This window comes from Sceloporus occidentalis, unplaced genomic scaffold (assembly GCF_023333645.1).
Source record: "Sceloporus occidentalis isolate IW3139 unplaced genomic scaffold, rSceOcc1.0.p SCAF_59, whole genome shotgun sequence".
Lineage (NCBI taxonomy): Eukaryota > Metazoa > Chordata > Lepidosauria > Squamata > Phrynosomatidae > Sceloporus > Sceloporus occidentalis.
Window position 1 is genome coordinate 1,543,675 of NW_028317039.1, and position 13,320 is coordinate 1,556,994.

Here is a 13,320-nt window from a genome sequence, read left to right on the forward strand (position 1 = left end):
TTCCAACCTTATAAATATTATTTCTCCGTCCCCGGAAATCGCATTATTACATTTAAATCTTAATACCATTTCCCCTTACAAGAGAGCATTAGTCTTACAATGCCTATTAGCTATGAAAATAGCCATAGCTAGAAAGTGGAGACAACAAGAGGGTATACACAGGGAATATATAATAAATCAGATACATCGACACAATTCGAGTGTGGGAACCTTGGTTAGGCCAACTCCCTTCTGAAAGATGAAAGAAACATAGATATAGGTAACCATTTATATATTATATAGTTCCAGAGGATGAATGGGGAATGAATGTGTGTATATATTGGTCTTAGATTGGAAAACCGGAGCATGGATGTCTATGCTTTAAGTTTTGTGGATAAAAATTATGTTTTATATATTAATTTTCTAAGGCTAATCGATATATTGTATGTTGTATTTGTTATTTTGTAATTAATTTTGGATATCTAATAATAAAAAAATAAAAAATGTCTAGTTTTCAAAAATATATGATTTGATGGGGTAAATTGCATTGGCCAGCTTCAAAGATACCCGAAATGGCACATGGGGGGAAGAATTACCAGATTTGGAAAAAATGGCTTTGAAATAGCAAAACGCTACCTGTACTTATTGCCCCATAACGTGTAGAAAAAAGCAAAAAAACATAAAAACATTGGGTATTTATCAACTCAGGACAAATAGTAGAATCTATTTAGCAGGTTTTTTCATTACCTTTTATAGATGAGTAAAAGATTTTTCAACTAAAAGGTAGAAAAAGTAATTTTTTTTCTAAATTTGCCACCATATTTTATACTTTTTTAATAGTAAATAATATGATACAATCAAAACAATGCCATCTAAAGAAAGCCCTTCTTGTCCTGAAAAAAACAATATATAACTTGTGTGGGTTCAGTAAACAGAAAAGAAGAAAATTACAGCTAAACATGAGCAGCGCAGAAATGTTAAAACGGCCATTGTCCCAAAGGGTACAAAAAGTAAAATCAGCCTTTGTCACGAAGGGGTTAAAGCTGATATTCAATGAATATAAGACTTTCATGTAAAAAAAGATCTGTCATATACTAGGCCATATACTTAAAACTGGAAGAAATTGACTTGCTAGCACAACTGTCTGTAAAACAAAATATCAATTGAGATGACCCTACCATGTCATAGACAGAGAGAAGTTTTTTCTGGACATCTGGAATTGTCCCTCGAGGCTCTAAATATGGATAGGAATCTTTCAAAATAAAGGAGACTGAGGGAGTGTTGTCACTATTCACAAGACGCGAAGCAAATGACAACATGCATTGCTTAAGACTTGAGCTAGTTGGTAGTCCACAGAGTTCCTTTAAGGAAATTAGAGCATTCTGCAAATAATACAAAACAAATATTTAATATAAAATGTAGGAGGACCTTAGTATTAATTTCCCAAGCAGTATTGTAATACACTTCAAATGGCATAAACTATAAGGTACCTTCTGATAAAAGGCACCTCTTAGAGTGAACATGCACACACGGTGGAACTCAGAACTCAATTTATATAGCCTCCAATAAATTCTAATTAATTTATTATAAAGTTTATTTATTGCTAACAAACATTCAAATAATACATTTCAATAATTCATTAATTCCAGTTGAAATAGACAAATCTGAAGTTATTTTAACTTAAAATCCTGAACTTTATTTATCATTGTGTAATTTTTAGTAATAGATAACTTTATGAGCCAAAGAAGATTACATATATGAAGGTGGGGTAAAATGCACATAGAAAAAGACAAGAGCATGACAAAGGGACCAAAAGAGTGTAAAAAGAGAAGAATAATTGAGGAGAAGTGAGAGAATTCCAGCTATTTTACTTGTTATTTAATTAAATCTAAAAGCTAAATAAATACCTGCAAGTTTTCTCTGATATCAGTGGCTTCCCGTAGAGGATGGGCAGCAAGTTTAAAGATGTCATCTACCATTTTAAGGCCAGTATTCCTCAACATTGTATATTCTCTGGCCTTCTTCCCTATCCTAGCAGACAAGCCTCGTTTCTGTGTTTTTCCTCCTCCACCTCGGTTGGTGATTGCAACATGAACAAAGAGTTTAGCATAATCCATTGTATCTCCAACAAATGTGTACAGTGGCACATGTCGATATCCTGGCTGCAAGCATTCAATAGGTATTGTATATTGACCAATAAATTCATCTCCGATGTAGTCATCATCAAGAACCATGAAGCGAACCATTGCCAACTCTGGTAGATTAATTTGGAACTCAAAACTCTCATCAAAAATGGGATTGTCCCCATTTTGCTGCACTGTTTTAGTTCTTTGCTCTGCGCAGTCAGCTGGGATGCCATGAATCTCTACACAAACATAAGGATCGATTACATCCCCCTTTGCACAAGCACCTTTGGGTTTTGGAAAGTTCTGTCCACTGATAATCTTTATGTGAAGTATCTGAGGGGACACACCAGGCACAACACCTTTGGTGTTGGCACTGAAATAAGATACCTCATCCCGCATAACTGATGGTCGAAGCACATAACCACATCCTCCATTCTGCATGAACCAACCAATATTGAGATCCATCATTGGCCCTGGTGTCTGATAGTTCATTGCTACAATCTGGCAACCACAATTCCAAAAGCCTTGTGGATTCATGTTACTAGAATCTATTCTCATTGGACTTGGATAAACCCTTGAAATAAATTTTTTATTGTAGTTCACAAAGTCTTCTGGATACTCATTAGCAATACGGCTTGCCTGGCTCTCGCTAAAAGAGCAAACCTCACCATAAATGTGGGTTTTCCTAGAAAAGTCAAAGTCTCTGTATTGCACAGATTTGCAAATTGATACCAAGTCTGACAGTTCTTTACAAAGTGTGATCATTCTCTGCTCTACAAAGTAGTCATCTGCCATTCGACGAGACATCTCAGCTTCCTCGTCCTCTTCTGTTACCTCACCCTCCGCAAGGACTTTTTCAGATGGTAGCTTCTTACCTTTAACAATAATTTTCCTTCTTAGTTTTTCTGGAGACGGAAGGTAAGAATCTGTTGGAGAAACAGTGTCTGTGTATAATTTGCTTCCAAAGATCTTCTTCATGTGTTGTACCATCACCTTTTGTTGTTGCACAGAACAATGGTTTTCAATGCAAAGAATAAGAGGAAACTCAGATGAGACAAAGGCATATTTATTGACAACTTCTATCACATTCCTAAAGGTGAGTTGTGATGTCATGCTGTTACGGTTGCAAATTATTGGCTCGTTGTCTGCTCCATCACTTACATCCAGCTCTATGCTTCTACAAGCCATTTTAAGTGCCCTCACATATCCATTAACATCTGCAGGGCCTCTGAATTGATCTTCTATTAAGTATGTGTTATGAGAAGAGTTGATGTAGTAGTGTGATAGAGGCTGTGTCATGTCCTGGCAGACCTTCTTGTGAACAGGATCAAATATATCACACTCATGTGAGAGCAGATACTGTGTAAAACCATCAATGGTGAGGAAAGCCTTTAAACGTCCTTCCTGAGACAGTTCATATTTCTGGATGGTATCGACACACATGTCTTCTGTCACCTGAGTCATACCTTGTTCGGATTCCAAAAATAACATTATATCGTTTGCATCCAAATATTCTTTGTTTTTTGAAATCTGCACAAGTAAAAAATATACTTCTGGCCTTGTGCAAAGATCACTAAAAGCTTCATAAAACTCCTCTTTGGTAACTCTAGTGGTAAGCTTTTCTTTGTTCTTTTGGATTTCCTTAAATTTTAATCTGACCTTTGCTTCTTTAATAGCTGGAGAGAGCTGTCTTATCAATGCTACTGCAGTGTCTTCAATCATGATTCCATTTCCATCCACATCTGCAACTTCAAAGACCGATTTTAGCCAAGCAAACCTTGGGTTGTTTTGGCCCCCTTCTAAGTCCAATGGTTGTTTGCTGTGCGAAGCTAGGTATCTAAGACCAGAAACCCAAATATTGGCCACATCAGCTGAATTAGCCACCAGGTCTAAAGACTCATAGTTCTCATCATGAATAATGGAAAAAGCACTGTCCTCACATATTTGGTCAGCCAAACCATTATTCCTGAATGTATCTGTGTTTTTCCCTAGTCTTATCTCTTTAATGGCGGAAATGTCTAGCTTTGCCTTTTCAGGATCTTTTTTTGAGGGCTCCCACCGCAGAGCCTGCAAATCTGTATCCAAGGTAAAGAAGCGATTGTAAAGGCGACCATTTGGTCGGACTTTCTTCAACTCACAACCTCCTTGCATGAAACTGATGCAGTCACTGGCACTGCTGATTTTCTTCTCTGATGGCATGCTACTGAAAGAGACTGTCTTCTTTCTTCCAGGTTTTTGATTAGAAGGATCCTAATGGAGAGAAATAAAATTTTGTAAAATACAGTGTGCAAAACATCAAACAAGTTAAAAACTTTGAGTTACATGACTCCACAAAAGTAATCAGCTGCATATTGTGGTCTATGCTGACTAGGCATTGGCCTATAGCAGCAACCTCTATTCCACATAACCAGGGAAAGACTGCCCTTATTCAGATTGCCACTATGAAGAAGGATTGTGCCAAGCCGACAATGTCTCCACAGTTCACTATACCCAGAGTAATGTGTCCTTACTAGGCAGAACACTGGGATATGATACCATATCCAAACGCTCAGCAATAAGGACAACGGCCACATAGAGGACAACTAAAGCATTGCTCTACACCTGACAACATAAATACTTTCCCAATGGTCAAATTACATGAAATTAAAGTTCAATATTTATTAAAATGTTTTGTGAATGAGTCAGTAAACCAGCTCAATTGTACTTTTTATGCTACTACTTCCTAGGTTTTACAAAAAAGTGTTATTTATTATATTATTTATGCCAGGTTAAACACAGGACTCCATGAGGATATTGCCAATTTGATTTAGCATAAAAGTAAGGTTACACATTTAGAAAACAAGAAAATTCTGGCTACATAAAACATTAATAACATCTTATTAGAATTATTAAAACTAGAGTGAGTTGAGAATTTAAGCAAAAGTAAACTTGGGTATAAATGGGTATACATTCTAATGAATTATTTTAAAAGGGTAACCACATTTAGGAAAAACATAATTTTGCAAATACTTTAATAGGCTTCACATATAACTAGATTATAAGGTACACTGCACACAAAAGTGTAAGACAAAATAAGGATTACAAAAGCAATAAAAACAAACACACTTTGAAGTACCAGTGATACCGATAACAAAAGTTATGTTGGGTAAAGGTGATGGAAAACCCTTCCACTTAAAATTAAGGGAGTAGTAGAAGCATTATTAAAAACTTATCTACAGACACCAGACAAGCCAGAAGGCTTGTTTTTCCCATGAGAAATCTCATGGTGCTGCCACAAGCACAAGGGATTAAGGGTGGGCGCATGCAAATAAGGTCAACAATGATCACCTTTTGCCTCTATATCCACTTTATACATGGATCCCTTGAAAGTAATTGCCCTTAAGTACCAGTGATGAAAGAGAAATAATTACTTTGGTTTAACTGGCTACCATGGTTAAATAGGAATTGCAAAATCTGAAATTAAACCATCAGTGTAAAGAGCAGTCACCTATCACTTGTGTTATCTGGTTCATTACAAAGGCTGTGGCTTATGTTTGTCACCCCATCCCCTCAAGATTGTAAACTTGCGAGCAGGGCTCTGTCCACCTAATGTATCGGTTTGTCTTAGTCTGTCAATTCTCGTCTTGTCATACTCCTTCAATATATGTGTGTGTTGTATTAAGCACTGCGTAGATTGTTGGCGCTATATAAATAAAAGATAATAATAATAAATGCATTTCTGATAAGTCCTTGGTGAACTGTAATTCCCCTTGTTCACATTTAGTGTACGCACACAAATTATATATTTTGTAAAATATATATTACAAAAGTGAAAAAATGTACAAAAACACGGTTTTACCTTTTATAAATTGTACACATCGACTGTAAATGAGAAATAAAAATCCAAAATATACCGTATTTGCTCGATTATAAGACAAGGTTTTTTCAGAGCAAATATGTCTTATATTCGAGGTCGTCTTCTAATCAAACCTCGAATAGAGGTCTGATTACAAGACTAAGATCCAGATCCCCCGCAGCGCTGCAGGAGACTTGGATCCTCCTCTCTGGTGAACGTTTGTGGGATGCGCACAGACAACCTCCGCTGCTGCCGGCACTTCCGCCGGGGTTTCTATGGTGGAGCACCGGAAGGTCATGTAATGCCAGCGCTCAGTCACAGAAGCCCCGGCGGAAGTACTGGCCACCAGCAGCAGAGGTCTGAATCGCACAGACCTCCACCGGCTGTCCCACTAGACACCAGGGAGTCTGAACAAGTAAAGGGATACACTATTAAGTCGGGGGGCTAAGAGTGGCATTGGGGGGGTTAAGAGTGGCATGGGGGCGGGTTCAATGGTTTTCTGGAGGCAGAGTGGCATATAGGGGGTTAAAAGGCATATCAGGGAGGCAGAGTGGCATATACGGGTGTATAAGGCATATCTGTGAGTCAGAGTGACAAATAGGGGATTAAAAGGCATATCTGGGAGAAGAGTGGTTTATTAGGGAGGCAGAGTGGCATATAGGCAGGTATAATGCATATCTGGGGGGCAGAGTGGCTTATTAGGGAGTCAGAGTGGCATATAGGCAGGTATAAGGCATATCTGGGGGGCAGAGTGGCATATAGAGGTGTTTAAGGCATATTCGGGGGCAGAGTAGCAAGCTGTGGGGCAGATGTGCATAACTGGGGGGGCCAGGTAAAAGGAAATAAAAAGAAAAAAAACATTTTTCTCAATCATAGTTTTTATTAAATATGATAAAATTGATTAATGTGAATTAATATTTACTAGTAAAACTTTTTTTTCCTATAGGGTAGTCTTATATTCAGGCTCTTTTTTTCCTAAATTAATATTTACATTTTCGTGGTCATCTTATAATCGTGCAAATACGATATTTATATAGCTGTCCTGGGTTTGGGTACATCTCGCATGCATAGGATTTTCTTTTATTTTGTCAGTTATAGGTCAAATATTAAAATTGTAATACCGTATTTGCTCGATTATAAGACAAGGTTTTTTCAGAGCAAGTGTTCTGAAAAACATCCCATGTCTTATCTTCGAGGTCGTCTTATAATCATACCTCAAATAGAGGTCTGACTACAAGACTAAGATCCAGATCCCCCACAGCACTGCAGGGAAACCTTACTTCCCATTGCCCTAACACCACATCTACCCAATATAACCTTCGTGCCCCCATTCACAACCCCCAAACCCGTTAAAAATTCTATGAATAATGTACACCTTATAGTATGTTCCCTATAAATGCTGGGAAAGTATGGAAAATATATATAAATTAGGTTTTTCTGGACACCTGAATTACCGTATTTGCTCGATTATAAGACGACCCCCCAAAATCTGAATATTAATTTAGGAAAAAAAGAAAAAGCCTGAATATAAGATGACCCTATAGGAAAAAAGTTTTACTAGTAAATGTTAATTTCATGTAAACTATGATTGAAAAAAATATTTTTTTTTGTTTTTATTTCCTTTTATTTTCCAACCTGCCCCCCCAGTTATGCACATTTGCCCCCAGGCTTGCCACTGTGCCCCAGAAATGCCTTAGACCCATATATGCCACTCTGCCCCATGATATGCCTTTTAACCCTCTAAATGCCACTGTGCCCCATGATATGCCTTTTAACCCTCTAAATGCCACTGTGCCCCATGATATGCCTTTTGACCCCCTATGTGCCACCCTGCCTCTAGAAATGCCTTATACCCCTTATATGCCACTCTGGTATTTAGGGGGTTAAAAGGCATATTATGGGACAGAGTGGCATATAGGGAGGCATTTCAGGAGGCAGAGTGGCGTATATAGGGTTAATAGGCATATCTGGAGGCAGAGTAGCATTAAGGGGGTTAAAAGGGATTTCATAGAGCACTCTGCCTACAGAAATGCCTTATGCCCCCCATATCACCCCCCCCCCCAACTTACCGGTGCTTCTGACTCCCCGGTGTGTTGTCCGGGCAGCGGGTAGACATCTACTGCAGCCGGAAGGAAGTGCGTTTAGCAGCGGGGGTCGTCTGCGTCCATCGCGCATACACCTTCCGGCTGTCGGGGAAGGTCTGCGCAAATACAGTAATAAACTTGGAGGGGATTTTCCATCACTTTACCTAATTTTGTGAGGATTCAGAGGGAAAATTTATAAAAAATTAGGTGTTTTTTTTCAAATTTTCGCTAGTTTTTACTAAATTTCTCATTCTAAATTTTCTGCTAATCATCTAACTATGGTATCAAAAGAAAGCTCTATCTCTCCTTGAAAAAACAATATAGTATACATGGGTACACTATTCACAGAAAAAGCGAATAATCGCTGATCCTTTATTAACACTCAAATGAGGTTGAGAGGTTGAACCACCACTGTCCCATTAGGGGCTATCCAAAGCCTACTTTCTCTTTTTTTTCTTTTATCCAGTGAGAATAGTAAGCCTTCAATGTCAAAGGACCAGTAGAAATTCGTCCAAGCCTACTAATCCATTTATAGTCACTAACCTGACCCACTATGAATCCGTTTGTTTCTGGGCACAGTTATTCTCAAATCAATCCATGTTTACTTGCAGATGATAGTTACATAGTATAATCTCTCCCATGTTTGTTTGTCGTATCAATCCAGTATAATTTACAGAATATACAAGTAGCTTTTGGCAGCTGGAGACCTCTGAATATACCATAGTACATAGGTAAAAACACTTCTATCTAGAAGGAAAAGCAAGTGCTTCACTACCTATGACCCTCTTTGTGAGGCAAATATATGCTATATACAGGGCCGGCCCGACAATGCAGACGAGTGGGGCAACCACTCCAGGCGGCACTTTTTTTTTTCCCCCAAAGTGAAAGAGAAAGGGGCGCCGAGTGGTCAGTACCGGCCCGGCACCCCTCTCTCTCTCCTCTGCGGCGAGTCTCCCTGTTCAGTCTCGGTGCCGGCTTGTAATGCTGAGTGCCGGAAGATTAACTAATTTCCGGCGCTCAGCATTACAAGCCGGCACCGAGACCGAACAGGGAGACTCGCCGCAGGACTGCTGAAAGGCAAGTACAAGGGGGGGGGGGTAAGGGTAGATAATAGGGAGGGAGAGGAAGGGTAGATGATGGGGGGGCGACAGGGACGGAGGGAGAGGAAGGGTAGATAAGGGGGGGGGGGCGGCATTTTAAAATTCGCCCCAGGCCCTGGCTATATAAAGTGTGAACTTGCAATCTTATGCTGCCATTTTGTATCCTTCTGTTTTTACACTGCCATGTAGACCAGCAATTAGTTCTTTAATAATTGTATTTTTGTATTGAGAAGCAGTCTGTCCGATATCCAATATCATTTCAGAAAGGCTGTTTATAAACGTCTCCAGAAGCCTCCCTTAGTAACAATACATACCAAGGAGTAACAGAGGCCATGGTACTGTCAGTTAAGCCACTTAACGGTCATCCACTCTTCCCAGGTCCCGGGTCACCTCTGAATCTGAGCATACTTTAGATCTCAGGTATAGATCAAATTAACAGAATCAGACATACTAATCCTGTATTTGCAGGTATACAATAATAATGTATGGAAACTGTCAGGGTCCGCAAAGCAGACCCAGACGAAGCCACTCACCCGAGCACCCGCTGCCCACAGGTACTGAATCCAGCGACGCACCTTCGGCTTCTTCATCCTCTGGCCGCATGTCTGCCGCTAGGCGCGCGTGCCTTCGACCAACTTTATGCGTCCCCGAATGGAGACGCCGGGGAACGCGCGCGGATGACGTCACGGTTGGGGGCAAGGCTTCCACCAGGCGTCAAGTGATTGTTCCAGTTTGAGCTACCCTGTGCATTTATTTCCTCTTACTTTTATCCTGTGTACCGAACCTGGCTATTACCTTGATTCCGCTGCACTTCGTTACCGGACCCTTGGCTACTAAACGGCTATTCCGATTTCCTGGTTTCCTGACGCTGGCTTCTGATTTTTTACTTCGCTGCTCTCGGTTATCCTGACCTTTGGCTTTGTTCCTGACTACTACTACTATTTGCATCTAGTTCTAGCTGCATACCAGACTTTCTCCTGGGGTTATTTCCTGGATATTGGACTCCTCCATTCCTCCGTCCTCACATAATCACTGAGCCTATATGGAGCCCGCAGGCTTTACCAACATCATCTCCAAGAACTCCAGGCGAGTCAAAATTAACTCAGGCAACAGATGCAACTTCTTCAAGTTAAGCAGTCTGCTCCAGCTGAACCAGCCGTGGCTCCTCTACCTGAACGATTCAGGGGCGACCACAAAAAGTACCGGACCTTCATCACCTCATGTCAGATACTTTTCAACTTAAAGCCAAGAACTTACACCTCTGACTACATAAGGGTCCATACCGTGATTTCTCCTGTGACGAACCTCAAGCATGGGCTCATCATCTCCTACACAGTCGCAGCCAGCTTCTGGACTCATGGTCTTCTTTTCGCCAGGCTCTGGATTCCATGGACGACGATCCTTTCAGAACTTATTCGGCTACCACCTCTCTAAGAGCTCTCAAGCAAGGTAGATGACCAATTGAGGATTACATTACTGATTTCAGACGCCTGGCTCTCGAATCTTCCTGGAACGAGCCAGCCCTCCACGACAAATTTCGCTGGGGTCTCTCTGAGCTGGTCAAAAACGAGCTTGCTCGCACCTCCATCCCGACCGGTCTAGAAGTTTTCATCAAGCTCTCCACCCAGACCGATCGGTGCCTCAGAGAAAGAAGACACAAACTCGAACTCCTGCTCTACCTTCCATTCCAAACACCTCTTTTCCACCAGAAGAACCCATGCAAATAGGCACAGTCCGGGGACCCCCGTCTCCTGCCGAGAAAGAACGAAGTAGATTGTTGGGCCTCTGCCTATACTGCGGTAGAGCAGGACATATCTTCCAGGACTGCAGAACACGTGCCCATTTCCGTAAGGGTAAGGAACCTATCTTCCATCTGCAGGTCACTGCGGTCTGTTAACCTCTCCGTTATGGTGGACTCCGGGGCTAGTGGCAATTTCCTGGACTTTGATTTGGTACAGTCACTCTCCATCCCAACCCGTCGTAAGAGAAACCCTATGGCTATACAGCTGGTTGACGGTAGTCCTCTGAAGACTGGCCCTATTATACGAGAGACCGCTACCCTGCTACTGAAGATCGGGGAGAGACATTTTGAAAACATCAGATTCGACGTTATGACCTCCCCCATATCTCTGGAGATGACACGCTCTGTAATAAGTGCAGGGTCAGGGCAACGCCAAGCCCCCCTAGATTTGGGCATAATCAGAGTGGAGAAACGTAGACGCGGGGCCCGGGAGCCCCAGATGAACCTCAAGAGAGTTTGCTGCAAGGACACAAAGAAAGAAGGAGGGATAGATATGGGAAGGGTCTGGAAAAGGTACAGCACGCGGGGCATGATGGTCATTTTAACAACATTGATCCGGCCTACCCAGGAAATTGTCAGACGGCACCACCATGACAAATCCGCTTGGACCCCAGCAAGCAGAAGTAAAAAATTGTAATGAAAGAGCTGTGATAAGTCAGGAGATAGCCACGTCCCCAGGTACTTAATTTTGTCGGTGCTCCATCTGAAAGAGAAGCACGACCGAATGGAGCTAATTTCAGCGCTAGACAAGGTAACGTTGAGTATTTCAGATTTGAAAATTCGAGAGAGCACCATAGATCGAGAGTTCCCGTAAAACATTGGGGAGAGACATCCTTGGGTGAGAGACAGTGAATAGGAGGTCATCTGCATACGCCAAGACCTTGTGATGCGTGCGCCCAATTGAGAGACCGCTAATGTTCGGGTTACACCTGATAGACTGTAGGAGGGGTTCTAGAGATAAAACAAACAAAAGAGGGGACAACGTGCAACCCTGGCACGTGCCATTTCTAATACGGATGGGGGCAGAATAAGCACCATTTATACGAACACGGGCCGCCAAAATCCTCTCCTGGAAGCCCTCCAGCTCCCGAAAGACTCTACGCAAAACAACATGTTGGCCCCTGTTGGGGAGGTAGACGTTAGCGAAGGTATAGGCTTGCTGCAGAACCATCGCCTTCACCAGTAAAAATCTCCCCTCGGGATCCTCCCGAGTATCAAGCAAGTGAAATGGAACTCGGTTGGAAAAAAGCACCGCCACCCCCTTGGTCTTCGCAGAAGGGTTGTCACTGAAAAACCAAGTGGGAAAGAACCTAGTAATCAGTCTGGGTGCCTTAGATTTCAAGAAGTGCGTCTCCTGCACAAAAGTAAGATCAATCTGCCCGGTGCCTAAGGTCCCGTGTAAGGGAGGAGCGTTTTTCAGGGGTATTCAGACCACGTGCATTGATAGAGAGTAGATTCACACCAGCAGACATGACTGACACCACACAGAAACTGAAACAAACAACAGCAACAAAAATAACAACAAACAAGGGGGGGGAGTACGGGTAAGGGGCGAGGGGAGTACAGATCAAAGAGGAGGAATGAGGGTCGGGAGACACAGAGAAGGAGAGGTCTGTGGAGAGGAAAAGTAAAGGGGGGAAGAGAGGAGAAGAGAAGGCTAGAGATGAAGGAGGAGAAAAAGGAAGAGAAAATAGAAAACGAGCCCAATACGGGCCGCCGCTCGCAAGCACGCATAACAGAGATAGAGCTAAAGAACCGCAAAGGGAGAGAGGAATACAGGATGGGCGGACAATAACAGTCAGGCTATGATGCCTATACAGTGAGCAACAGGGTAACCATCCCGTAGATAAAGCATTTGGCATACAGCAGTAGGCAAGCATTGACATCCACGGAATTAGAAAAGAACAATCAGTGCAACATCAAAAGGAAACAAACGTGTGTATCATAAACCAGGTCAAAACACCACTAGTAGGCATAGGTGTTGGAGGAAAACAAATCAGAGCATCGGCAGGAAACTCAGTGACAGTGCGAGAGCAACCCCACAGAACATATGGTGATGAGTAGCACACGCCAGATAGGAGCAGCCCAGGGATGCACCGAGGGAAGAAGCGGCCAGGCAGATAGCAGCATGTAGGCCAGTTCACCCATATAACCAGTGAAAAAGAAACAAAGCAACCGTGGAAAGTGAACAAACATTTACATTGTAAAAAAGATGATCAATGCCAGTGCGATAGCATATAGCAACACCCCCCCCCCGCAACAATACAGGGGGAGACGTATCATGTGTATAAGGTGGCATGCACATTGCGGTACGGAGACCAGGTGACCCACAGTTTCAGCAGAGGGCAAATGCAAATATTGTAAATAGTGGGCAACGACCCCATGAGTAACTAGC

General features: G+C 42.0%; 1 protein-coding gene across 1 annotated transcript in view; it reads right to left on the reverse strand.

The window, feature by feature from the left end:
- Positions 1-13,320, reverse strand: part of LOC149287531 (inactive phospholipase C-like protein 1) — a 174,914-nt gene that overhangs the window by 106,924 nt on the left and 54,670 nt on the right. The window contains exons 2-3 of the mRNA XM_089492690.1: positions 1,887-4,355; positions 1,158-1,361 (exon numbers count right to left, since the gene is read on the reverse strand). Of these exons, the coding sequence (XP_089348816.1) occupies positions 1,158-1,361; positions 1,887-4,355 (2,673 nt within the window). The remainder of the gene's footprint in view (positions 1-1,157; positions 1,362-1,886; positions 4,356-13,320) is intronic.